This window comes from Dioscorea cayenensis, unplaced genomic scaffold (genome assembly GCF_009730915.1).
Source record: "Dioscorea cayenensis subsp. rotundata cultivar TDr96_F1 unplaced genomic scaffold, TDr96_F1_v2_PseudoChromosome.rev07_lg8_w22 25.fasta BLBR01001020.1, whole genome shotgun sequence".
Taxonomy (NCBI): Eukaryota; Viridiplantae; Streptophyta; class Magnoliopsida; order Dioscoreales; family Dioscoreaceae; genus Dioscorea; species Dioscorea cayenensis.
In genome coordinates, this window is record NW_024087411.1 from 1 (window position 1) to 24815 (window position 24815).

General features: G+C 36.1%; 3 protein-coding genes and 2 pseudogenes across 4 annotated transcripts; 2 read left to right on the top strand and 3 right to left on the bottom strand.

The window, feature by feature from the left end:
* Positions 1-7: 7 nt before the first annotated feature.
* On the bottom strand, positions 8-2182 carry LOC120255468 (annotated as a pseudogene).
* Positions 2183-6194: 4012 nt separating this feature from the next.
* On the top strand, positions 6195-14169 carry LOC120255470 (probable helicase CHR10). 2 transcript variants are annotated; one of them, XM_039263287.1, is made up of 17 exons: positions 6195-6468; positions 6547-6554; positions 6642-6720; positions 6805-6965; positions 7083-7217; positions 7530-7719; positions 8749-8884; positions 9009-9126; positions 9834-9923; positions 10133-10240; positions 10345-10548; positions 11413-11538; positions 11631-12283; positions 12487-12632; positions 12771-12935; positions 13701-13815; positions 13916-14169. In XM_039263287.1, exons 1-17 carry the CDS (start codon positions 6261-6263, stop codon positions 13962-13964), a joined length of 2691 nt encoding a protein of 896 aa, XP_039119221.1. In that variant the 5' UTR covers positions 6195-6260; the 3' UTR covers positions 13965-14169. The 2 variants fall into 2 exon arrangements, with proteins under 2 accessions (XP_039119221.1, XP_039119222.1); XM_039263288.1 differs by having other exon boundaries at positions 7530-7710.
* Positions 14170-15566: 1397 nt separating this feature from the next.
* Positions 15567-16758, bottom strand: LOC120255471 (acidic endochitinase-like). The gene has a single exon (XM_039263289.1). It carries the CDS (start codon positions 16700-16702, stop codon positions 15776-15778), a length of 927 nt encoding a protein of 308 aa, XP_039119223.1. The 5' UTR covers positions 16703-16758; the 3' UTR covers positions 15567-15775.
* A 1700-nt stretch (positions 16759-18458) lies between these two features.
* On the bottom strand, positions 18459-19568 carry LOC120255472 (acidic endochitinase-like). Its single transcript, XM_039263290.1, has one exon. It carries the CDS (start codon positions 19460-19462, stop codon positions 18551-18553), a length of 912 nt encoding a protein of 303 aa, XP_039119224.1. The 5' UTR covers positions 19463-19568; the 3' UTR covers positions 18459-18550.
* Positions 19569-22092: 2524 nt separating this feature from the next.
* On the top strand, positions 22093-24077 carry LOC120255469 (annotated as a pseudogene).
* Positions 24078-24815: the final 738 nt, after the last annotated feature.

Consider the following 24815-nt stretch of genomic DNA (forward strand, 5'->3'; position numbering starts at 1 on the left):
AGTTGACCAGAGCTGTCCTGGAGCTTCTATAGGCACCCTCCAATCTCTTTGCTGGTCAGCAGAGAACCGTGGTAGCAAGTATATAGGCGTTGAGTTGTGCCGGGTGTTAGGCGCCAGCGCTGACACCATAGGTGCCATGCCTGATGCTGCTACAAGAGACCCCTTGTAGTGCACATGAAATAGGCTCCATCTCAGTGTTTGTGATGATGAATTGAAGTGTAGACTTCCTAATAATAATATAATATACAAAGATAGTAAAATACCAGGCATGTCAAGCTTGATACGGTTGCCCATAAGGACATAGTAACTATCAGTAAAGCCCCAGTCATGTATTAGGAGATGGTCTTCCGCAATAAACTCCTTCCTTTGTTTCAGCTCAAAATCACCATCGAACTCTTTATTCACCCATATTTATATATATATATATATATATAAAGAAATTATTCAAGACGTGATAGAATAGATCGAATATGCAAGTGGTGCAATATTAAAATAAAATGCATGCAAGGTGGTCCACCAAGGCACAAACACTTGCCAACTCTCATTGGTTGGTTGACTACTTAAGCGTAAATGGCGTCCAATGTTTATAAACTTGGAGACAAGAAGCAAAGCTACAAAGATGCTCGCCATTAAGTGATGTGTGAGAAATATATACCGTAGAAGGTGAAGTTGGACCTGGGGAGTAGCATGTCCTCGGTGCTGCAGGCGAGCACTATGAGCCTCTTTCTCTCCCCATCTATCTTATAGTGGGACAATAGCCTCTTTGGTGGCATCTTGAACACCCCTACCACCAAAACAACATCTCTTTAATTATTTCTTACTCAAAGCCTTGTTTTTCTTGTGTTTGCCACAGCTAGCTAGCTAGACAAACCTCAAAATATATAGATTTAAACCCTAATATATATTTATATATGCACACTCTAATGCCCAAGGCATGACTGATGAACAATTTTTTTTTTCTGTTTTTTTTTACACAAAATATAGATAAGTCATGTCATAAACGTGCAAAAGCGATCTTTCAACACATCTATGCCTTTACCCTCCCTCCCTCTATGAGCTGGAGGTGTAACACATGATAAAAACCCAGTACAAAATTTTGGTATATAAATTTTATCCATCTAAAAAATATGCAACAAAAATGATCTTTCAACGTATCTATATTTTTACCATGAATGAACTAAATCCCATGGAAAAAACACATAAATTATTATTATTGCTTTTTTGTTATTATATATACTTGAGGATATTTAATATATATATATATATATTTTTTTTTTCTTAAAGCACAGTGAAGGAAGGAAGCTGAAAGTACTCACCACGAAGAATGGGTTTCAGGAGCTGGGCTGCGACGTTGATTCCAAAGTCCCGGAAATCTCTCCATTCACCGGGCCATGATCGATGATCCCCTGCCTTGGGATCAGGATCTCGGATCAAATCAACGGTGCCGATAGTCCCTAAGTGTCTTGGGATCAATCTCGTATGGATCACCGCCTTCCCAGAGACACAGCAACCGTCCACCCCACCTCACCACGCAAGTATTCGCGACGTTCTTCATCACCTTCAAGTTTCCCACCCGTTTCCCCTTTCTCAGCACCGAGAACGTTCCCCGGTGAGTGAAACGCCACCGCCCCGTTTCCCCCATCTCTCTCTCTCTATGCGCCTCCGTCTCCACGTACTTGGCCGAGTACCAAAACCGAATCCCCGCCGGAGAAATCAAAGGCACGGAGGTAACCATGCCCATCAAGAGGGTTGATGCTGGACCCCTGATCGTCGGAGAGGAGACCGGGGCCGATAAGGTAGTAGATCCCCGGGGAAGGTCAGCGGGTACTGAACCCTCGACGATTCGGAGGAGGATCGGATTTGGAGACTCTGATCGTTGGGATGCGAAGAGGAACTGGTAATCCCAATACGCCTCCTCCGCCGATTCGCCCGAGGGTTCTGGCCGGAGAAAGGGGAGGATGAGGTAGCACCATAGGAGACCGCAGCTGAAGGATGGAATCAGGGAGGATCCGGCGATGGCGGTGAGATGCTTCGTCGCCGGAGCAAGGGTGGGAAACGCGAGAGAGAGGGAGGAAACGGATTGCATGATTTGGTGGTATCTGGCAAAGGACCTGGCCGTTAGAGAGACGAGCATCTTGAGCTGCTTATATAGGATTTTTCTTCTTCTTCTGAGATGGGACATTAATAGTTACTTTATTACGAGATTGCCACTGTCATTGTTATTGCATAATAAATCTTTTTTTTTTTTTAAATCTTCAAAAAAATCGTTATACATTTTTTCAAACTCAAAAAAATCTTAATATATATTTGGTTCTAATCTCCAAAAAAATCTTAATATATATTAATAAGATATTATAAAGATTATTGGTTATCGTTTAATCTTCTAGCATCACTTTGAGTCGAGTTTTCGATTTAAATCTCTTGATCTTGATCTGTATATTATTAATTTTATTAGAAAAAGATATATTTTTTTAAAAAAATATTATTTAAATTATTATTAATAAATTTTTAGGAAATCATTAACCATCACCGCTTACATGCCACTTTGACCTTTTTTATATAAGTTTTTTTTAAAATAAAATTTTTTTTTAAAAAAAAAGAACTTTTGATGCCACATTGGGCCTTCGGTGGGATGCTTGCCGGGGAAATGACAAACTTATGATGAAACTTTGGACATTTGAGGATTTATCTTTAAATGGTGGAGTCCTATGCAAGGGGGTACTATCTTTTTCTTGATACTTTCTTTGTTTAATTAACAAGGGAAATGACCTGAGAATTCCAAAAGTCCAAATTCTTGACTGATTTCAAATTTTCAACCACCCTCCAAAAATTCCTATTTTTTAAACAAATACGGAAATACCTGATACATTCCCCATAAATTTAATTTTTTTTTTATCTTTCAAAATTTACCCCCTTCTTTATGTTGGTGTACATCACCCCACCCCTCCCCCACATTACAGATCTTAGGCCATCACCATAGTAATTTGGTATTGATTCTTCTACAGGACATACAATATTTTCATCTTTCTTTGTAATTTTTTTTTTACTTCAGATATAACAAACTTGTGGTGTGACTAAACCTAGTCACCCGGGGTGAGCTCACAACCAGCAAGAGAAAATGTGTTAGAAAAACTATAATGACAATTTTTTTAAATAATAATTAAATTTTAAAATAATGAATTAATAAAAATGTTATTTTGAAATTCAATTAATTTTAGGATATATGTTAAAATGGGGTGAGTTTTTTTTCTAATAAATTTATATTTTATCTATTTTATAAAAAAAATGGATGAGTTTTTGTCAAGTGCAGTTTATCGAAAGAATTTATGAATTTTTTATTTAATATAATATCACAAATAATTTGCTCATGTACCGACAGAAATTCCAAAGTTAGCATATTTGATCGATCAGTGGGACCGCATAATAAATTCTGAGCAGTGTATAATTTAAGTCAAAATAATAAATTAAAATTTATTCAATAACTCACTAGGTTAGGAGTAATTAATTCATCTGTGTATAATGAATCTCCTCTTTGTATTGCCTGAAAAGGACTTCTTCTTTGATCTAAAAATTGACCTTTTTTTATGGTTTTTAAAAGTTATCTTTTTGTGGAATCTGTCTTTGGTGGAATTGCCAGGGGTTGGTGATTTTTTATATTAAATAATTATGTTGACATAAATTTATTGCATCAAACTAGTTTTAGGAATATAGTGTTTTATCTAGAATGCGATATTTGATTTGGAAATAAGACAGGGAAGTGTTTTTATGTTAAAAGTTTTTTTATAGGGGCATCATCGTCGTCCAATTTAATTACGGTTTGTCTCATTAGAACATGTTCACTAGATAAATAGGTATCATTCTTTTGGAAAAAGGTATTTAATTGTCTGATGGTCTTAAAAAGTTACATCTTGTAAAGTATAAATACATGTGGGGATACTTTTTTCTATAAAGATTTATGGCCCAATGGAAGAGCGCACATGTACATGTGGCTTGAGGAATTCTTAGCTAATCAATGACCTAATGGCACAGTATGAGACCTCGCTTACCTATTGGAGGAGGCTCCCTTCATGGAGAACTTGGATATTCTGTATTATAGAAATCGATCAAGGGCACCGATCGGTGAATTGAGAGATTAGAAACAGTTGATGCTCATAGAGAATGGTACATTTTCGATAAAAGTCATTCTATAACTTTTTAAATGATAGAGGTTTGCGGTGCTCGGTTGCTAGGTTTTTCTGTCGTAATACTTGCCCAAAGAAAATCAACATATTTAGGTGATTAGTGTGGAAAGACAAAATCTTCTATCTAGATAATCTTGTAAAAAAATGATGTAATTAGCTTCCAACAACAACATGCGTGTTATGCCACTCTGACATAGAATCTGTTGACCATTTGTTCATCCAGTGTTCTTTTGTCAAACAAGTGTGAGACTACTTCATGTGTCTTCTACAGCTACCTGACCCGCCTACTTTTATGCGACATGTACGGGGATCTTGGAGGTCATTAGTGAGGCTGTCAAGTAGGGACATGTGGGATTTAGTCTTAAGACCCTTATGTGGTATATTTGGCTTGCTAGAAATGATTGCATATTTAATGTTAATATTGTGCTAGCACATGTTCTTTATTTAGAAGATTAATCATATGCTTTTGTCTTGGTTATCAACAACGACAAAGGGGTCCAAAGTGAAGTTGGAAGACTCCATTTCTTCCATTCGGTGAAGCCTGGGGTTCTTAGGACCTCAGGTGGAGGAGGTTTGCAGGGTTCTAACATAAAATTAGAATCAAGAATAGAGCACATGCTAGCGCGATTTTTGGAGTTGCCTTAGAGGAAGCTTATTTTTCCTCTATTTTGTGTTATGTTGTAGTAGTTGTACCACAACTAATGGTGTTTTTTGTTGCTCATCTTTTGTTTTTTTTCACTAGTATTGGTGGTGTTTGTTGTATTTTTTTAGTTTTAATTGAAGTGATTTATCAATTTTTTTAGTTTTTAAAGAGTTTTTTTTTTGAATATGATGTGGATTTGCTATTACATGATGTCCTGGTTCCAAGGAATCCCGAGAAGCGGGTGTTGAGGTCATCTTTTGTACTATCAAAAGCATAAGGCTTGCTATCATCTGGATTATTGAAAACACGGGAATGAGGTTCAAAATACGGGGTTTCCAAGATGATCTCTTGCTCTTGACTCAATGCGTTTAGACGGAGGTCACACTGGATCAGCTTTTCAAAATGCCTGTTCAGCACGCCTTGTGGACACTGAAGACAATGTCTCCTGCATACATGATGACTTGACCGTTGAGGTGAAAAATTTTACACAATTAACTAGTGATACAATTAACTCCACATATTTTTCAGTAAGTTCAGTCGCTCCTGGATGTGATAATGAAGTAGAAAAAGGTAATTCTCGACAGACAAATGGTCCAAGCTTATTTGAATTGTACTTTGATAAAAATTGAGTTTATTAATATGAAATATTGTTTTGCAGTGATAATATTCAACACAATAATATAAAATTTTATTTGACCAGATTAATACAAATCAAATAGAAAGGGTGATAAAAATAATTTAGAGGTCACATAGCTTAATCATGAGGTAGAATGTTATTTTTTTATAAACGTTTTTAAAAAGAGTAATATTCCAATAATTATTTAATTTTATAATTTTTATTTTTGAAAGATGCTCTTAGTTTTTTTATTTGCCATTTTGATATTATTCTATATTTTAAATTGTGAAAGACATTACATAGATATTCATTTTATGGGAGTTTTAATATGAAATAATGATATAACTAAGACGTTGGATATTAGAGGGTGGATTTCATTTTATCAGTTGTTTTATTATTTTTATTTATTTATTATTATTTTTTGTGTGCTTTGTGTGGATAGTGTCAATGTGTACTCCATCCCTAGTGACTACCCTTTAATTCGGTCAGTTATTTTTATTTATTTTTATTTTTATATCTCGATTTTTATTTGTTCTTGTTTTTCCTCATGTTGAAGTCACGTTTTTGGATTATTATTATAGTTTATATTTAATTTTTTTCAAAAAGAATTTAATTTGTGTGTATATATATATATTAAAAAAAGTAACTTGTCAATGGATTTGGATTAGCTTTTTTTGAAAAAAACCCAAAATTATTTTTTTAATAAATTAAGCACTTCTGATCCTTAACAAGTACTGCTACTAAATTAAAAAAAAAACTAAAAAAAACGAGTAGAATCCGAAGAAGGCAACAAACCCACCGGTGCTCTCGCAGCTCAGCAATGGCCGAGCTCGCAATGACGGAGATGGAGTACCCCCGGCGTCTCCTCGCTGCCGCTGAGATCGTCCTCCAGAGTGATCAACGGGAACAAGGAACTCCTTTCTTGGACCCGGCGCACCTCGGCGTCACTGCTAGTCTCAAATCTCACCAGCTCGAAGGCGTTTCATGGCTCCTCCGTAGGTACCATCTCGGCGTCAACGTCCTTCTTGGTATGCTCTCTGATCCCAAACCTTCTCTGCATCTCGCTCTCTAGATGATTTCTTCTTGTGATATTGCCTTTCTCGCAGGTGATGAGGTGGGGCTGGGGTTTGCTTTGGAGAACTCCAGTATTAGGCATGATCCGATTTCTATTTCTTGATAATTTTTCTTGGTTTAATCGCAGATGGGACTTGGAAAGACTCTACAGGCGATGTCTTTGTTGAGCTATCTGAAGGTCAATGGCATCTCAACGGGGCCGTTCTGTGAGTCTTGGTTTATCTCCGATGAGCTTTAGAATTTCTTGGTAGCTATTTTACCCCTGCCTGTCTTTTTTTGTTTTTTTCCAGTGGTGTTGTGTCCTCTGAGTGTCACGGATAGTTGGATGTCGGAATTTGCCAAGTTTTGCCCGATTTTAAGGGTACTTAGGTACTTGGGTGACAAAGAACGCCGGCGTGATCTTAGGAGGATGATGCATGAGCATGTGCAGAAGCAACCTCCATCAATCAATGTTAGTCATTTTCTAATTCTTGTTGTTGTTGGTTTGCTTGCTTTTGTTGGTTAACTAATAAGATATGCAAAGATTTTGCCTTCATATGGTATTCTTGTTTCCTCCTGTCATTAACAGGGACAAACGGAGTTGCCTTTTGATGTGTTACTCACCACTTATGACGTTGCACTGCTCGATCAGGATTTTCTTTCTCAAATTCCTTGGCATTATGCAGTAATTGATGAGGCTCAGCGCCTGAAAAACCCTTCTAGCGTAAGATTTGAGCTTCAGTTCCATTTTCTCGTGCCTGCTTAAATGTGTCACTGAAAGTGGTGATGCATTTTGAGATTGTACGCTTTAAAAGTGATTTGTGGCAATAATCTGTTTTTTCTGTTCTGCAAATATTTTGTGATCAATTAATTGTTTTGATTGTCAAAAAGCATTTTCTGTGAACTTTTGACAACATATCATTTATCACACTTGCGTAACTTAGAACCACCCTTTGGTGCAGAACTTCTTGGTATCAATTTTGCTGTTTCAAGTCCATATAAGAGTAAATCACTTATACTTAACTTCTTTTTGCAGGTTTTATATAAAGTACTTCAACAAAATTTCATCATGCCAAGGCGCTTATTGATGACAGGAACTCCTATTCAAAATAATCTTACTGAGCTATGGGCTTTGATGCACTTTTGTATGCCCGCTGTTTTTGGAACATTGGAGCAGTTCACTTCTACATTTTATGAAGATAGAAGTTCATCAACAGGTTACTTAAGTGTGTGATGGTTTTCTTTGCCTTCAAGGATTAATAATTACTACCACATCAAAATGAATTTTTTGCATTCATGGCAAGGTGTTACATTTGAAAACCTTTAACTGTTTTTGAACAAGGTTTGCAACTGATCATATGCAACATATAGTTTGCTAACTATCATGGTGCTTGTGGTTTCGTTGTGGAGCTGAGATAAGATATGCAGGATGAAGATTGAAAGGGGCTGTCTTTCCGTTGAATTACAGGGCTTGACATTCTCAAATCTAGGCATGAAAGGACTTGTTTAACTTGGATAGTGCTTTGGTGCATATTCGTCTTTTTTTGTCATGTCATTGGTTTTCTTCTTGACAAGGAAACCCACTTCCTTAACACCATATACTTTTCCTTGATTAAATTCTGTTCTTGACTTCACAAATCTAGGCATGAAAGACCTTTTTGATATGGAAATTTGTTTGGTACATATTTACTAAATTTGTCATTTTATGACATGTCATCTTTGTTCTTGACAAGGAAACCATTTCCTTAACACCATAACTTGTCTTTTCATAAATTTTACCCTTGAAATGTCTATGTTCCTCTTTGTAACTTGCCACATAAAGATGTGGTCATGAGGCACCTATTTCTAGCTGCGTTATTTTTTGGAAAACTTGCATGTATCAGGAGAAAGCCAACTTGATCATTTTCATATGAAACATGCACCTTTCACTTCTTTTGTGGCTTTGTCTGTTTTTGCATCTTATTGTTTTCTTTTTGTATAGAAAATCTAAGGTTCATATAGTTGGTCTTTGCCCGGTTATTCATGTTGTTGGCCTTTGCTATTTTGGTTTAGCTGTTAATGGGGAGTCTGGTATTCTTGTCCATAATGTTATGAATGTTGATTGAACTCCTTCCTGGCATCAGATCTATTGAAGATTTTTCTTGTTGGACTTCCTCATTATCGTTCACATTTACATATTTTGTTTCATATAAAAGAGACATTCCAGATTATATGATTATTTGTTTTTAATTTTTTAATTTTTTTTTACTGGATAGGTTATGATGCGGATGGAGTTGAGAAACAGTTCAAAATTCTGAAACATATACTAAGAGCATTCATGCTGAGGAGAACTAAGAGGCAGCTTGTTGAGAGTGGAACTTTGATGTTGCCTCCCCTTACTGAGATTACAATGTTAGATTCTCAACTGTTATGCATTTGAATATTTAACTGAACTTTCTGTTTATAGAATCTCAGAAGCTGCTGCTTTTCTTTATTTGAGTATTGATGTTAGTATGTTTGCCATATTGTGGTATAGGATGGTGCCATTAGTACCACTGCAAAAGAAGGTCTACATGTCGATATTGAGGAGGGAACTTCCAACACTTCTTGCATTTTCATCCGGAGCTCCCAGCCATCAATCTTTACAGAATATTGTTGTTCAATTTTTCAACTTCTCTTTTTAGCTATGTTTTAAGTTTTCCTCATCATTAATGCATATAATGTCTTATCTAATATATTGTCCAGATTAATTGCTATGTTAGAGATAGTTCTGATTGTTGGATCAAATAAGCTAATTGAGTTTTTTCTTTTGTTTGTTTGAGCCTTTTTCTTTGGCACATAATGTTTTAGGATCCTTTAACTGTTAACCAAGTGTGCTTAAGAGTCCTAATCAACTTGCTGTTACTGTTTCTTTGATTTTTACCATCAGGCTAAACTTTTGTGAACTTAGTTCTTAAACAATATGCAGCGTTGACCAAAATTGCATTTTATGTCATCCACCACGAATTATCAGAAAGCCAAACTTGTTTTCAGGCATGAAAATAATCTGATGGACACTATCTATGTGTTACACTTTTTTCTGCCTTCTTGTTCAAATTTGGTTGTACTTATATTTCTTTTTTCCATAATTTAAATGATTTATACTTGAATTTCCATGTGTTATACTTTTTTTAACTTCTTGTTCATATTTTGATTGTAATTATATGTCTTTCTTCCACAAGCTTACTCATTGTCTATTTCGTTCCTTAATGGCCGAAATGCATGGAATGATAAATGATGCTAGATCGATGTAGAAAACTGCATGTATGTACAATTTTATGTAACTTGGCATTTAATTTCCTACTTTTAAATTATGCTTCAGGTAGTACAACTACGAAAAGCATGCAGCCATCCCTACTTGTTCATTGGCATTGAACCTGAGCCATATGAAGAAGGAGAGCACTTGATTCTGGTAATATTGAAATAAATGATAATGCCTGTTAGTTAAGTGTCTATAACCAAAATAATTTTTACTCTTATCAATTGAGGAATCGAAATGAAGTGGTGACTCTCATATCTGAATGCACAAGCTCAGTTTTCTGCGTCTCAATTTTTTATCATGGAAAAAGTCCTGGTCATTATTGCTTATAACTCACATGTTTGGAGCATTTTAATCATTAGGCCAGCGGAAAGCTCATTGTTTTGGACCAGCTACTTGAGAGATTGCGTGCTGAAGGGCATCGTGTTCTGTTATTTGCTCAGATGACCCATACGCTTGATATTCTACAGGTCCTTGTCTTTTGCTATTCTTCACTTGGGTTCAAAGACAAGTCTGATAGTTACAGTTTCCTACCATTACCAACTTTTATGATGTGTTCTTGTGATCCGGGCAGGATTTCTTAGAATTGCGCAAGTATACCTACGAGCGCCTTGATGGTTCTGTGCGTGCTGAAGAACGTTTTGCCGCAATAAGGAGTTTCAGCCTGCAACCACCTGAAGGCCCTGTTAAACCTGCTGCAGATTCAAATGATGCATTTGTTTTTATGATTTCAACTAGAGCTGGAGGTGTTGGTCTTAATCTTGTTGCTGCAGACACTGTGAGTTTCTGGAGAACTCAATGTAGAATCATACACATAAACTGTAACATTTATTTCTTTTCATTTTTCGAATGATTTTATATTTATTGTATATAAATAGGGGCTTTCTTAATTTGTTTGTGGTTAGAACTAGGAGCTTGCTTAGTTCACTTGGGTGAAGGGAAAACCAAAATTATTTTGGTTTCAAGGTCAGGTTTCCAGATTTTGGTTTTGTTTTGGCCATAATGAAAATAGTTTTTTTACAAGATTTTAAATCCATTCTTTTGTGATAGTTTTCCATTGTTTTCCCCCAAGTTTGGGGTTGTTGGCTGATGAATACCTTTTTGTTTATATTTCCAAAGTTCAGTGTAACTACGTCTTGGTTACATAATATGCAGAAATTGACAAGACAAGTATGTTATGTTATATAGTTTTTACCAACTTTGAAAACTCAGTTATTTGCTTTAACTAGAAAACATTAGATCATTTGCATAACATTTTTTTTTGTTACCGAATTTTTTTGGGATTGTTTTGATTTGATTATTTATAATTTGACATCTTTTTATTGTTAGTTTTCTGTTGTTCAATCTGCACAATAGCATCAACTAATTAGCATGCTCAAGGACATCATTTGTAGATTATTGCATACATGAACAACGTGCAATTAGTCTGAGTATTAAATTTGATATCTTATTTTCTTAAAATCCCAAATTATTTGGGTTGTTAGGTCCACAAGAATGATGCTATAAATCAATTTTGTTCTGAAATTCTTCACTGCAAGAATTTAAATAGAACCTTCATTATGTTAATATCATATTAATTTACAAACATCATCATTTACTTAGCTACTTCGCTGTTTGTTAATGACATATGCTTATGACTTAGGTTATATTTTATGAGCAAGATTGGAATCCACAAGTTGACAAGCAGGCCTTACAGCGAGCGCATCGTATTGGTCAAATGAATCATGTATTATCCATAAATCTGGTTACAGAACATTCAATTGAGGAGGTCAGGAGCAGAAAAAAAGGGGCAATGTTAGATGAATTAATTAGTTACATTATCTTTCTTGGAAATCGTAAATCTAATTATTTCTGTCTTAGGTCATCATGAGGAGAGCAGAAAGAAAACTGAATCTCAGCAACAATGTGGTTGGCCAAAAGGATGATACTCAGAAAGGAGGAAAACTTGTTGGTGAGGCTGTTGACATGCGATCTCTCATTGTTGGGTTGCAGATGTTTGATCCTACTGATGTTACTGCTGAAAACTTGAGTGAAAAAAATATTGCTGACTTGAATGCGATGGTTAATAAGGTTATTGAAATGCGCAAGCATGAGACATCCCAGGAGGGGCAGAGGTTCGAAATTAATCCGGTTAATTTGTTCGATAATGAACTTATGAGAAGTGTTTCTGATTCCGCCAAGTTTGACTCCGTACTTGATGAGGCAGCATATTCATCTTGGGTTGAGAAGTTTCGAGAGGCTTCACAATCCATTGAAGCTTCAGCTTTATCCCTAGGAAAGAGAAGAAATGTTTTGGATGAAACACAACCAACCCGTGAAGCTCAACAAAAGAAAGCAGCAGAAAAAAAGTTGGCAAAGTGGGAGGCTCTAGGTTATAAGTCATTAGCTGTCAAAGATCCTGATCATATGGGTGATGATCAAATTGTAGCTGATTCAGGATCTGTCCAATTTGTGTATGGAGATTGTACCAAGCCATCAAGCATTTGCTCGTTGGAGCCTGCAATAATATTTAGGTAATTTCTATTATGAAGTTTGGGAAAATGCATTGTTCTAAGTATGGCCAAATCCCCATTTCCTAAATCTTTTTTCTTTGTTTTCCCTTGAGCTTTTGAGCTCCTTGTCTCTTTATGTATTTTATTTTTATATTTGTTCCTGTTCTTCCAACATAGTTTTCTTCTGTTGTGATACTGATGATGCCTTTGAACTCTCTCATCAGTTGTGTAGATACTTCTGGAAATTGGGGTCGAGGAGGGATGTTTGATGCGCTTGCTAATCTTTCTTCAAGCATCCCGGATGCCTATCGTCAAGCTTTCGAGTGCGGTGATCTGCATATGGGTGATCTTCACTTGATTCATTTGACCAGTTATCTTTCAATCTCATTTCTTCTTTCATTTGTGTTGTTGCTATTCATACTTTTATGTTTTCATTTTATGCGAATTAACTAAAATGCAGCGGAGTTCCAATTTAGAGTTTCCCTAATTTTTGAGCTTGTCTTACTAGGTTTGGATGGTGACAGTAATACAACCACAGCTGTTCCTTTGTTGGTGGCCTTAGCTGTTGTTCAATCATATAATCCTAGACGGAAAGTTCCACGAAGCAACATCTCAATGCCTGATTTAGAACGATGCTTGGCCAAGGCATCCTTTACGGCTGCTCAACAATCCGGTATTCGTCTCTACCTGTATCTGTTGTAAAACCAAATTCCTCATCAGTAGTCACGTTTTACAATCTCAAGTGATCTCATCTTCATATGCTGATGCCTTTGTGACACTAAAACCACAAAGGCTTATGAATTGGGATAAGTAACTATTTATGTTGTAAAAATATGTATGGCATCCGTGTAATATTTCGCATGCCGCAATGCTTAAAATTTTAATATGGATGCAGCATGTCATCAATTTTAGCTTTGTAGCCATGTTTTTCACACTGTGTGTCCTGAGTAGACCTGGTCATCTACTCACGAAACCAAATACAATTATTTCCATTCTCTCCTAATTAAAGAATAGGCATCACTAGTTTTGGGGTCTGGAGATGGAATATGAAACAGAGATGAGCATTATGGTGATTTTGATTGCAACTGACTTTGATGTCTCAGTGGTCAGTGATTGTAGTGTAGTTTGCATGAAATTGAATATCTCCTACATACATCTTGCTTCAACATATCACCTCGGATTTGCTTCACATAGGCAAAGAAGTGAGTGTCAAATTTATTTTTTTAGAAGGTTATGTTCCTAATTGGCCATCCATTTGGTAATACATAGCACCATTAGTCTGCTCAGTGCAAGGATTGCATCTATATGAGCCCTATGGCCTTTATTATTTTATGCTATTCCATGCTTCATTTTCAGAAAACCCAAGCAAATAATTTTGCTATTGATGAATATTCATTCCCGTGTTGATTTTTCTCTTGTTCTGTCCAATTTACCAAAGCATCTATTCATATGCCACGAATTGGCTACCAAGATGGATCCCATCGTTCAGAGTGGTATACCGTGGAACGTCTGCTCAGGAAGTATGCTTCAATCCATGGTATTAAAATCTATGTGTAAGTGGTTGTTGATGTCGCTTCCCTTCTTTTTTACAGCCTCAACATTTTCTCTTAAATACTTTCAATTCTAACATTGTCATTTGCAAATATTTATCAGGTACTATTTTCGCCGGCCTTCAAAGGAGGAGCACCCGCAACAAAGCTAAATTTTCTATTTATGTTTTCTTATTGGAAAGCTTTGGCTCTTACCTTCATTATGGCCATTTGTTTTTTGGGTTTATAGGTCCAGGCATCTCTTTTTAATTTATTTTGATGGTTTAGTTTGATGGTATAGTAGGCAGAATATGTTAAGGTAGTAATCGTCATATTCCCTGCTTCAATTCCTATGGCTGATTTAACGCTGATCATTTAGTTTTCCTGTTTGATACACTGGTAGGCAGAATGTGTGAAGGTAGTAGCCATCATAATCCCCGTTTCAATTCCTACGACTGATTTAGCGCTGATTGTTTAGTTTTCCTGTTTGATGCTGAGTGGGCAAAAAAATGAACCAGGGGGAAGAAAAAGCTGGTTTTTCCCTGATATTCTTGTGATATTTCTGGGATCAGTTCTTATATTAAGGAGTTTGGGAGTAGTATTACTTAACAATCTAATTTTTTCTGCCTTGCCATTGGGATGGGTTCTGTTTTTGTATATCCATATTCTACATTTCATTAAACTCAAGATATGGTCACGGCATTATGATAGGTGTCACGTGGTAGGTGGCTAGTGGAAATGCAATAATGTATGCAGTTGAATCTATTGTTGTAGAGATACATAATTTTCATACACTTTATTTTGTGCGTTATTTCTTTGCTAAACCTATTGCACTATAGAAATTTCAGCGGTCAGCGGTGGTGATCGAAGAGCCCAGAGTGATCTTTATTGGATGTCAATCCTTTGTCTATCAAGTTGGGTCATTCATGTAAAAGAAGTGGTATGGAGAGATTGTCTCTAGCATGGGGTCTGATATTGGTCCTTAGTGATTCCTTCTTGAAGTATGGAATTTGCTGTGCAAATTTTGTAATTAAGAGGGTTTGTTGGGGTATGCTTAAACCATAAGATTTTGACAAGGCTCTATTAGATAAATAGTGGTGGTATAGGTTCTCTAACTAGTCATACTACTGGTCTCAAGTTATTCTTTTTAACTGACATTGTAGGGGTCTCATCTGGTACTTATATCACAACCCTCATTAAGAAAATTGTTCTTTTGGGGTGGGGATTTTACACATCTTGCTTGAGTTCTAGTCCTGTATTTTCCCTTGTCTTTGCGAGATAAGGTTTTGCTTTTCCTTTTGGAATGAAGCCCCACAGAATTTCTAGTCGGATCTTTTACTTGACACATCATAACCTTCTTTGTTCGTTCATGATTCGCTGCCTAGCTTTCTTTCCTCTTTATTCACCTTTGTGGGTAACTATTTTCTGCTGTCTCAGCAGTGCTCTTTGAGAAAATCTTTCCTTGGCTCGGTTGACTTCAAAATTTGGAGCTTTGAGAATAATGTTAATTTCTAGTTTTGTTTTCATCATCAAATCACTCCGGGTGGTTTTGTTGACCCAAAAACATACATTTATAGATCATTGGATACCACTTTTCCAAAATGTATCTAGTTTTTATTTTCGACAACCATCTTAGTAATTTTTTTAATTTTTAACTTTTTTTATTCATTTTTGTATCTAGTTTTTTTTTATTCATTTTACGTGCTCGCTTTGTTATCACCTATTAATAATTAATATACAATGTTTTATCAACTTCTGCATAAAAAAGAAATCACCGAGATCAAGCCAATTATACCGCTTGAGAATGACAGTCACACAACTTTTTTTTTCATTAAAGCAAAAGCTCGATTAATTACACAACAAATTAACCAGTTCATGATAATATAGAAAACACAAAGACCACATGAAGACAGAGCAGAGCAGAGCAGAGCAGAGCAGAGCAGAGCAGAGTAGAGCAGAGCACAGAGCAGATCAGCAAGAAACTTCAAACGTCATGCTTGATAGCAGAGCTATAACCAGTGTGGTCATCATAATACTTAGACCACAGCATAACACCACCGTACACATCAGACCTCTTGAGCGATGGCAACACCTGAGAAGTCAAATCTCCAACCGGAATGAACCCACTCCCAGCAGCATCAGGAGCAGCTGGCAAACCCAGAAATATGTTCTTAGCTTTGATACCAGACGTCCACTGCTTCCAAGCATCATCAAGGTTAGTCACAGAACCAGACTGGTACTGGCACGGAGGGTTATTATAGAACTGCACCCAAACATAATCAAACAGGCCAGTGTCAAGAGCTCCACCCACCCACGCGTCCGGGTACGGGCACTGTGGAGCTGCGGTCAAGTACACCTTCTTGCTACCCTTAGTAGCACTGTAACCAGAGAGATACCTGGCCAGATCATCATAGTGAGCAGGGCTGCCACCTTCTATATCAAAGTCCACACCATCAAGCACCGCATCTCCTAATGGCCTCTGATCAGATGATTGACCTCCCAAGTAGTTGTTCCAGAGGTACTGGGCCACTTGCCTGGCATCATCTTTGGATGCGAGAGCGTAAGCTCCGGCGCCACCGCCGATGGAGAGGATGACTTTGACACCTTGGGATTGACATGATTTGATGTCTTGGCTGAGTCCGGCACAGCCGTTGTTGGAGGAAGGGTCACAGTGACCTGCCAGGTTGAGCTGTGGGTTTTGGCCATTGCCAAAGACACAGAGGAAAGCCAGGTTGACAAAAGCATAGTTTCCAGTTGCACAGGTGTCAGCGAGAGTTCCTTCGTTGCCGTTTTGTCCCCAGTATATTGCAATGCTGCCTGCGTCAGATCTTGGAATGATGATCATGAGAAACAGTGAGGCCATGACACCCAACATGGACAGCATTACACCTAGTTTCTCGCTTTGAGCCATGATTAATTAATTACAAACAAATCAAGTAGAACTATATATATTGTTTGGTTAATTAATTGTGCATGCATGCATGATGTAAAGCAAGAAGCAGCTGGTCCTTTATATAGACACGTACATTATTAATTCTCATGCACGGGATCTGGTATATTAAAAGGCATATCCCAATTAAGTTAATCATCCAAGATATTTAATTAATTAAGTAATATTGCGTGCCCGGAAATCTGATTATGGTTGCATGTCAGCGTCTAAAGCTGAAATGCATGCATCAATTGGTTAATTATACTCTGAGTATAATTAATTAACCATGGCCATGGGCAGAAAGCAATATAAAATTGAGGTCTAGTTGTGAGATTTGATGGGATATATAGCTGGTGGATGAGAGCGTACGCAGAGTAATAATAGTGAATGTGATCTTGAATCCAAGTTCGAGCGTCGTTTATATGTTTGGTTGTGGTTCAAGAAGGTCATCTTCATTTGCTCGATTAACGAATTAATTATATGTAGGCCGGCCTTTCGTTGGTTTGTTTGGTTAAGGTTCATGCATGCGTGCATGTAAGTTAATTACATATACAGGTGAGTTCAAAACTGAAGAAATTAATTAAGTGACCGACTGAATTGACATTATATATACTACACTTGATATTAATTGGCATTAATTATAAATTTTTTTATTGCACGGTAGTCATGTATAAAAACAACAAAAATACGTGGTGAATTACGACAGCATTAAATTAATTAGTAGCTATGAAAAATTGGGGAACTTTGCTTTTTATTATGTCAGATGATAGTACTAATTAATTGAAGTAGTCATGGATACATCGAAAGGCCTTGACATTTATAAATTACAATTACATTAATATATATATAGTCAGACATGATCAATAATTTGGCATAAGGTAGCCCTTCAAGCAGTGCAGCCTTAATTGCTCTGTTGCCAGATACCAGCTTTAATTTGGCACCGATATCTTTGACTGGGTTGAATTTGGAGAAATACATGTAAATAAGCCTATCATGTATGGACCAAACCATTGACTTCATGAATGAAGAGAAAAAAATGAAATATCTAACTCTATCATTGTGGGAGCTGAGTATGATGTAGTGGCAAAAGATCTCTCTGCTCTAATGTCCCTTTGCTACTCCATTCAATCTTACTGCAATATTAATCAAATATATCTTTTTCAGTGTAGAATGAAACCGCAGGGAGTTCACTTGGCATTGGATGTCTCTATTCTTTTTCTCTTTAATGATAGAATTATTCATTTTAATTACCACTATTAGCTAGTACTCTTAATTAGCCTCTGTATTTATCTTCTTCTTTTTTTCTGGTCATCCTTTTTATTTTTCATTTTCATTTTTACACGGGTCTTCCTTAATTAACATCCAAATAGTACGTTCTTGTTTTTATTATATTTTTAACTTATATATACTTCTTGTTAATGTTGAAGTTGATTAGAAGCTGTATGGTTGGCAGTTAGTGTGAAGTGTAAGTATGGTTCAAAGGTGTTTGAATAGGTCAAAGGAGTCAGTTGTCTTTATTATGTGTGTTAATTGAGTTGGTGGGTGGGTTGTAATTAAAAGCCGTTTATATAATATGTGTGTATCATGCATTGCATGACAGTTATCCAGTGTACTTTATTTTCAAGTGCAATTGCAAGTATATATATATATATGTTAATATATATATATATATATATATAGACTTCTGATCATGGTTCTCGATTAAGAACGAACAACAGTTAACAAAAAACTTGGTTAATATATCCATTTTATTATTAAAAAAAAAAACCACCATAATGTCAACAATTCAAGACTGTCATGCACGCATGACATGAATAATTAATAATTAGTTTAAACATCTTCCTTGATAGCTGAACTATAACCAGTCTGATCATCATAAAACTTAGACCACAGCATCACTCCTCCATACTTCCCTGACTTCTTTATCAACGGCAACACCTCCGACGTCAGCTCCTCCACCTCAACAAACCCACTCCCGGCGGCCTCCTGCGACGCCGGCAACCCAAGAAATATCTTCTTAGCATTGATCTGATCACTAGTCCACTGTTCCCATGCATCACCAAAACCCTTATTACCACCAGACTTGAACTGACACTGTGGATTATTATAGAATTGCACCCAAACATTATCAAACACTCCGGCACTCAGTGCTTTTCCGACGAACTTATCCGGGAACGGGCATTGTGGCGCCGCTGTCAAGATTATCTTCGATTTGTTTCCTTTACTACCACCGAAAGACGATAAGGATCTTGCAAGATCATCATAGTGATCACCATCACCAAGTTCGATATCAAAATCAACACCGTCGAGCACCGCATCACCGAAAGGCCTTTCGGAGGAGGACTTGCCGGAGAGGAAGTTGTTGAAGATATAAAGAGCTACTTGCCTTGCATCTTCTTTGGAGGATAGAGAGTAGTCACCTAATGCACCTCCAATGGAGAGAATAACTTTGATGCCTTTGGCTTGGCATGATTTGATGTCTTTGTTGAGACTGGTGCACCCGTTGGAATCATCAGTGTTGCAGTGGCCGGCGAGGTCCAGGTTTGGCTTCCGACCATTGCCAAATTTGTTGAGGAAACTGATGTTTATGAATGCATAGTTTCCAGTTGCGCATGTTTGAGCCAGAGTTCCTTCTTTATCATATTGGCCCCAGTATATAGCAATGCTTCCATCTCTTGCATGAGAGCTTGTAAAAGAGCTTATGCAGAAGAAGAAGATGAAGAAGAGGAACCAGCGAGCCATTGTTATTCACTAATTGGTAATTAATTAGATGAAGAATTAATGTGAATGATGGTGCATGGAGTGTATTTATATTGATCAATATGTTGTAATTAATGGAGATCGAGTGTATATCTTAATTTGTAAACAAGAATAAGACGTACAGAAGAGTCTTGCTCTTCAGTAACAGTACTCATTGCAGTAAATTGACTAGGCAGGTTGTATTTGTACTGCCATGTTCAGTATGTATTAATTGGTTGATGGCATCTGCAAGACTGCAAGAAAAATTTCAATAGAATAGGTCATGCATGGTTTTTGGAGATTTCTCATATGGTGACAGTTTTGATATATTAAACAAAATCCAGATCCTCATTTCTGGAAATCCAAATCCCCAAGCAAAATCACTTTATTCTGCTGGTTGTTCAGAGAAAACAAAATTCTTACTCTTGATAATCTATTCAAAAAAGGCTGTAATCCTAATGCCACCGACACATGCATTCTTTGTCATAATAATTCGGAAACAGTGGAACATCTTTTTTCTTGATTGCAAATCGCTGGAGTGTATTTGGTCCTTCTTCGAGACAAAACCTTGATATTGAGTCTTCCCCATCCTCGATGATCTCAATATTTGGACCATTTGGATCCCCCGATTAACTTCCTCTCGTCGAACACTGGGGACCTTTGTTCTAGAGCCATAATCTGGAATTTTTTGGCTTGAGCGAAGCAATCGCATTTTTTTAACCTTACTTGCCTACCTATTATTTCAATTTTTATACAAGTCCGCTAATATCTGCTTTCTTGGCTTTCAGCAGATTTAGAGAACCTTCATCGGGATACCACTGAGGCCACTCAAAGGATCAAGCGCTCCCTCAACTTCCTGGGCATTAGACCCACTAATTTCATCGGCGATTCGGTGCACACTGCTGATCAGGAGTAGTTCTTTTATCCTTGTAGCTGGGCAGGCCTGTGTCTCCAGACGGTTGACTTCGCCTTCCCAACTTGTTTCATTTTCTCTTTCTTCCTGTCTTGCTTTTGCTCACTGCAAATCAAAATACAGAGCAACTTAATTAACAAATATATGAGAAGAAGCAATTCAAGTCAAATATAATTAAGATGATAAATTGAGCAACTTAATTTACCCTCCAATAATTGATTTGCTAGCCATTATTTAATTACCCTTTCCTTTGGTGTTTATCCTGTTAATAAATGAATGCTTTAATCAAGTCCATGCAAATCAAAATTATATATATATATATACGCATACAATTTCATATATCTATTTTTAATAAATAAAATAATTCTGTATTAAGCATGAATATTATATAGAGAACATTTGATAACTTAATTCAAAAGTCTCCTTAAAAAAACAAGAAGAAAGTTCAAGGATATACAGGGAGCGAGCCTGTTAATTCTACTATCACGTACAGACTAATAATTAATGCAACACTTTTGTTTTTGTTTTTGTTTTTTTGTTTTTGAGAGAGATAACTAATAATGCAACACTTGATAGCTAGCTATAGTGAACAAAAAACAACATATACTGATATACATAATGCCACCTCCTAAGCTAAGACTAGTGCAAGCATAGTGTACCTATCTAGTTGGTACTTTTACAGAACAAATGAGTATTGGTGAGCTTGACTTAAACCTTTCATAACAAGGGATATATACACAAATTAAGTTTGCCAAAAAAATAGCAAAAGAAATTAATGAAAAGAACATGTTCGATCTGATCCAAATAAATCAATATATAGAACAAGATCCTCAATCATCCACCACTTTAAGAATCCTCATTCCTCACCTCCACCTTCATAATTAACAAAGACTCTTACATAAGAAGATTATCTATCCACTATTATTCCTTGATTCCCTCATATTATTTAACATACCACTTTATCCTCAACTTCAAACTTACTCAAAGTCTCACATGAAAAACAAGTGAGTCAACTGCGGACGTTTGCATATGAAGACTAGCTAGTCACTATATATTATTGCTTGATTCCCACTTACTATTTAATATACCACTTTATCCTTAACTTCAAATTTACTCAAAGTTTTGCATGAAAATATATAAGTGAGTCTTCCTTTATAAATAAATTATATATATATATATATATATATATTTTTTTTCGAGTAATATTGAAAACAAGTGTGTAATGAAACAAGATTTTGTTTTTAAAAAATTGATTAATAAAAGAATTTTAATTTCAGGACAAAGACTTATAGGTATTGCATGCATATTCTTTTCCTTTTTCTTTTTTAAACGTGAAACATAGCACTGACTGGAGACACCATTTGAGAGTCAAATTAAGATCACAAATAATTTTCAATGATAGATGAAAGTACTCATGATATATAAATTAAAAATATATTGAAATTGATTTTCTCATATTGAAACCTACCTATATTTGTAGTATCATGAAATATTTGGTTCATACAAGCTATGATGTGTATCTCTAATAAATGACCATAAGATTGATATTATTTTGATCATTCATATTGATTTTGTCATCCTATATAAGTTCAATAAAACGCATAATTTTAAATGAAATAAATTTTAAATAACCATTGCACAAAATATCCAATTTTTTTTCAACGAAGTCGACAAGCGACAAAATGAAAGATAAACGGGTACGGATGTGTCCCAATTACTGATGACTTGGACTGCCATCGAAGATAAACCTCTGCCATATAACATCTGGAAGGGAAAAGCGAGTAAGTATTCACACAAAACTCTTGTAGGGAGACCAAAAATGTGAATTGTAATATGAGAGATTTGAACTCGAAAAACTCTATCACAAGTATGGGTAATTACCGTTGAGCTAGTCGCATGATTCCTACAAAAAGAATCCAATTAATTAATAAGAACTCGTTCATGTCTTTTTAATTAAGGGAAGGTGCCATTTGCCTGGTGTTTAAGATCATCTTTCTGCCTAAACAAAAGAGACAGTCATGATCATAAGATCAGACCAGGCTGGTATGCATGATCAATCATAAAAATTCAACAAACATGCTCTTTTGTTCATATATGTCTACACCCAAATGAAAAAATCAAATGAACAAACACAACAAATGTTTATTATTATGTCTATATATGTCAATAAACACACAGGCTAAATATTTTAAAATTAATTTATTAATCAACAATTAATCTCCCGTTGATGTTTATTATTATTTTGACATTGCATGAGATGCAAGAAATCACGTACATGAGTCAAAAACATTAACCAAGTCATCGCTTATAAGTTCAATCCAATTAATTTCCTACCTTTTTCTAAATTAATTATATAGACATGTAATATACCAAAATCATCAACTGAATTTTTTTAAAGATTAAAAATTGAAAAGAGATTTTAATTAATATATCAAAACTGTCACCATATGAGAAATCTCCAAAAACCATGCATGACCTATTCTATTGAAATTTTTCTTGCAGTCTTGCAGATGCCATCAACCAATACATACTGAACATGGCAGTACAAATACAACCTGCCTAGTCAATTTACTGCAATGAGTACTGTTACTGAAGAGCAAGACTCTTCTGTACGTCTTATTCTTGTTTACAAATTAAGATATACACTCGATCTCCATTAATTACAACATATTGATCAATATAAATACACTCCATGCACCATCATTCACATTAATTCTTCATCTAATTAATTACCAATTAGTGAATAACAATGGCTCGCTGGTTCCTCTTCTTCATCTTCTTCTTCTGCATAAGCTCTTTTTACAAGCTCTCATGCAAGAGATGGAAGCATTACTATATACTGGGGCCAATATGATAAAGAAGGAACTCTGGCTCAAACATGCGCAACTGGAAACTATGCATTCATAAACATCAGTTTCCTCAACAAATTTGGCAATGGTCGGAAGCCAAACCTGGACCTCGCCGGCCACTGCAACACTGATGATTCCAACGGGTGCACCAGTCTCAACAAAGACATCAAATCATGCCAAGCCAAAGGCATCAAAGTTATTCTCTCCATTGGAGGTGCATTAGGTGACTACTCTCTATCCTCCAAAGAAGATGCAAGGCAAGTAGCTCTTTATATCTTCAACAACTTCCTCTCCGGCAAGTCCTCCTCCGAAAGGCCTTTCGGTGATGCGGTGCTCGACGGTGTTGATTTTGATATCGAACTTGGTGATGGTGATCACTATGATGATCTTGCAAGATCCTTATCGTCTTTCGGTGGTAGTAAAGGAAACAAATCGAAGATAATCTTGACAGCGGCGCCACAATGCCCGTTCCCGGATAAGTTCGTCGGAAAAGCACTGAGTGCCGGAGTGTTTGATAATGTTTGGGTGCAATTCTATAATAATCCACAGTGTCAGTTCAAGTCTGGTGGTAATAAGGGTTTTGGTGATGCATGGGAACAGTGGACTAGTGATCAGATCAATGCTAAGAAGATATTTCTTGGGTTTGCCGGCGTCGCAGGAGGCCGCCGGGAGTGGGGTTTGTTGAGGTGGAGGAGCTGACGTCGGAGGTGTTGCCGTTGATAAAGAAGTCAGGGAAGTATGGAGGAGTGATGCTGTGGTCTAAGTTTTATGATGATCAGACTGGTTATAGTTCAGCTATCAAGGAAGATGTTTAAACTAATTATTAATTATTCATGTCATGCGTGCATGACAGTCTTGAATTATTGACATTATGGTGGTTTTTAATAATAAAATGGATATATTAACCAAGTTTTTTGTTAACTGTTGTTCGTTCTTAATCGAGAACCATGATCAGAAGTCTATATATATATATATATATATATTAACATATATATATATATACTTGCAATTGCACTTGAAAATAAAGTACACTGGATAACTGTCATGCAATGCATGATACACACATATTATATAAACGGCTTTTAATTACAACCCACCCACCAACTCAATTAACACACATAATAAAGACAACTGACTCCTTTGACCTATTCAAACACCTTTGAACCATACTTACACTTCACACTAACTGCCAACCATACAGCTTCTAATCAACTTCAACATTAACAAGAAGTATATATAAGTTAAAATATAATAAAACAAGAACGTACTATTTGGATGTTAATTAAGGAAGACCCGTGTAAAATGAAAATGAAAATAAAAGGATGACCAGAAAAAAAGAAGAAGATAAATACAGAGGCTAATTAAGAGTACTAGCTAATAGTGGTAATTAAAATGAATAATTCTATCATTAAAGAGAAAAGAATAGAGACATCCAATGCCAAGTGAACTCCCTGCGGTTTCATTCTACACTGAAAAAAAGATATATTTGATTAATATTGCAGTAGATTGAATGGAGTAGCAAAGGGACATTAGAGCAGAGAGATCTTTTGCCACTACATCATACTCAGCTCCCACAATGATAGAGTTAGATATT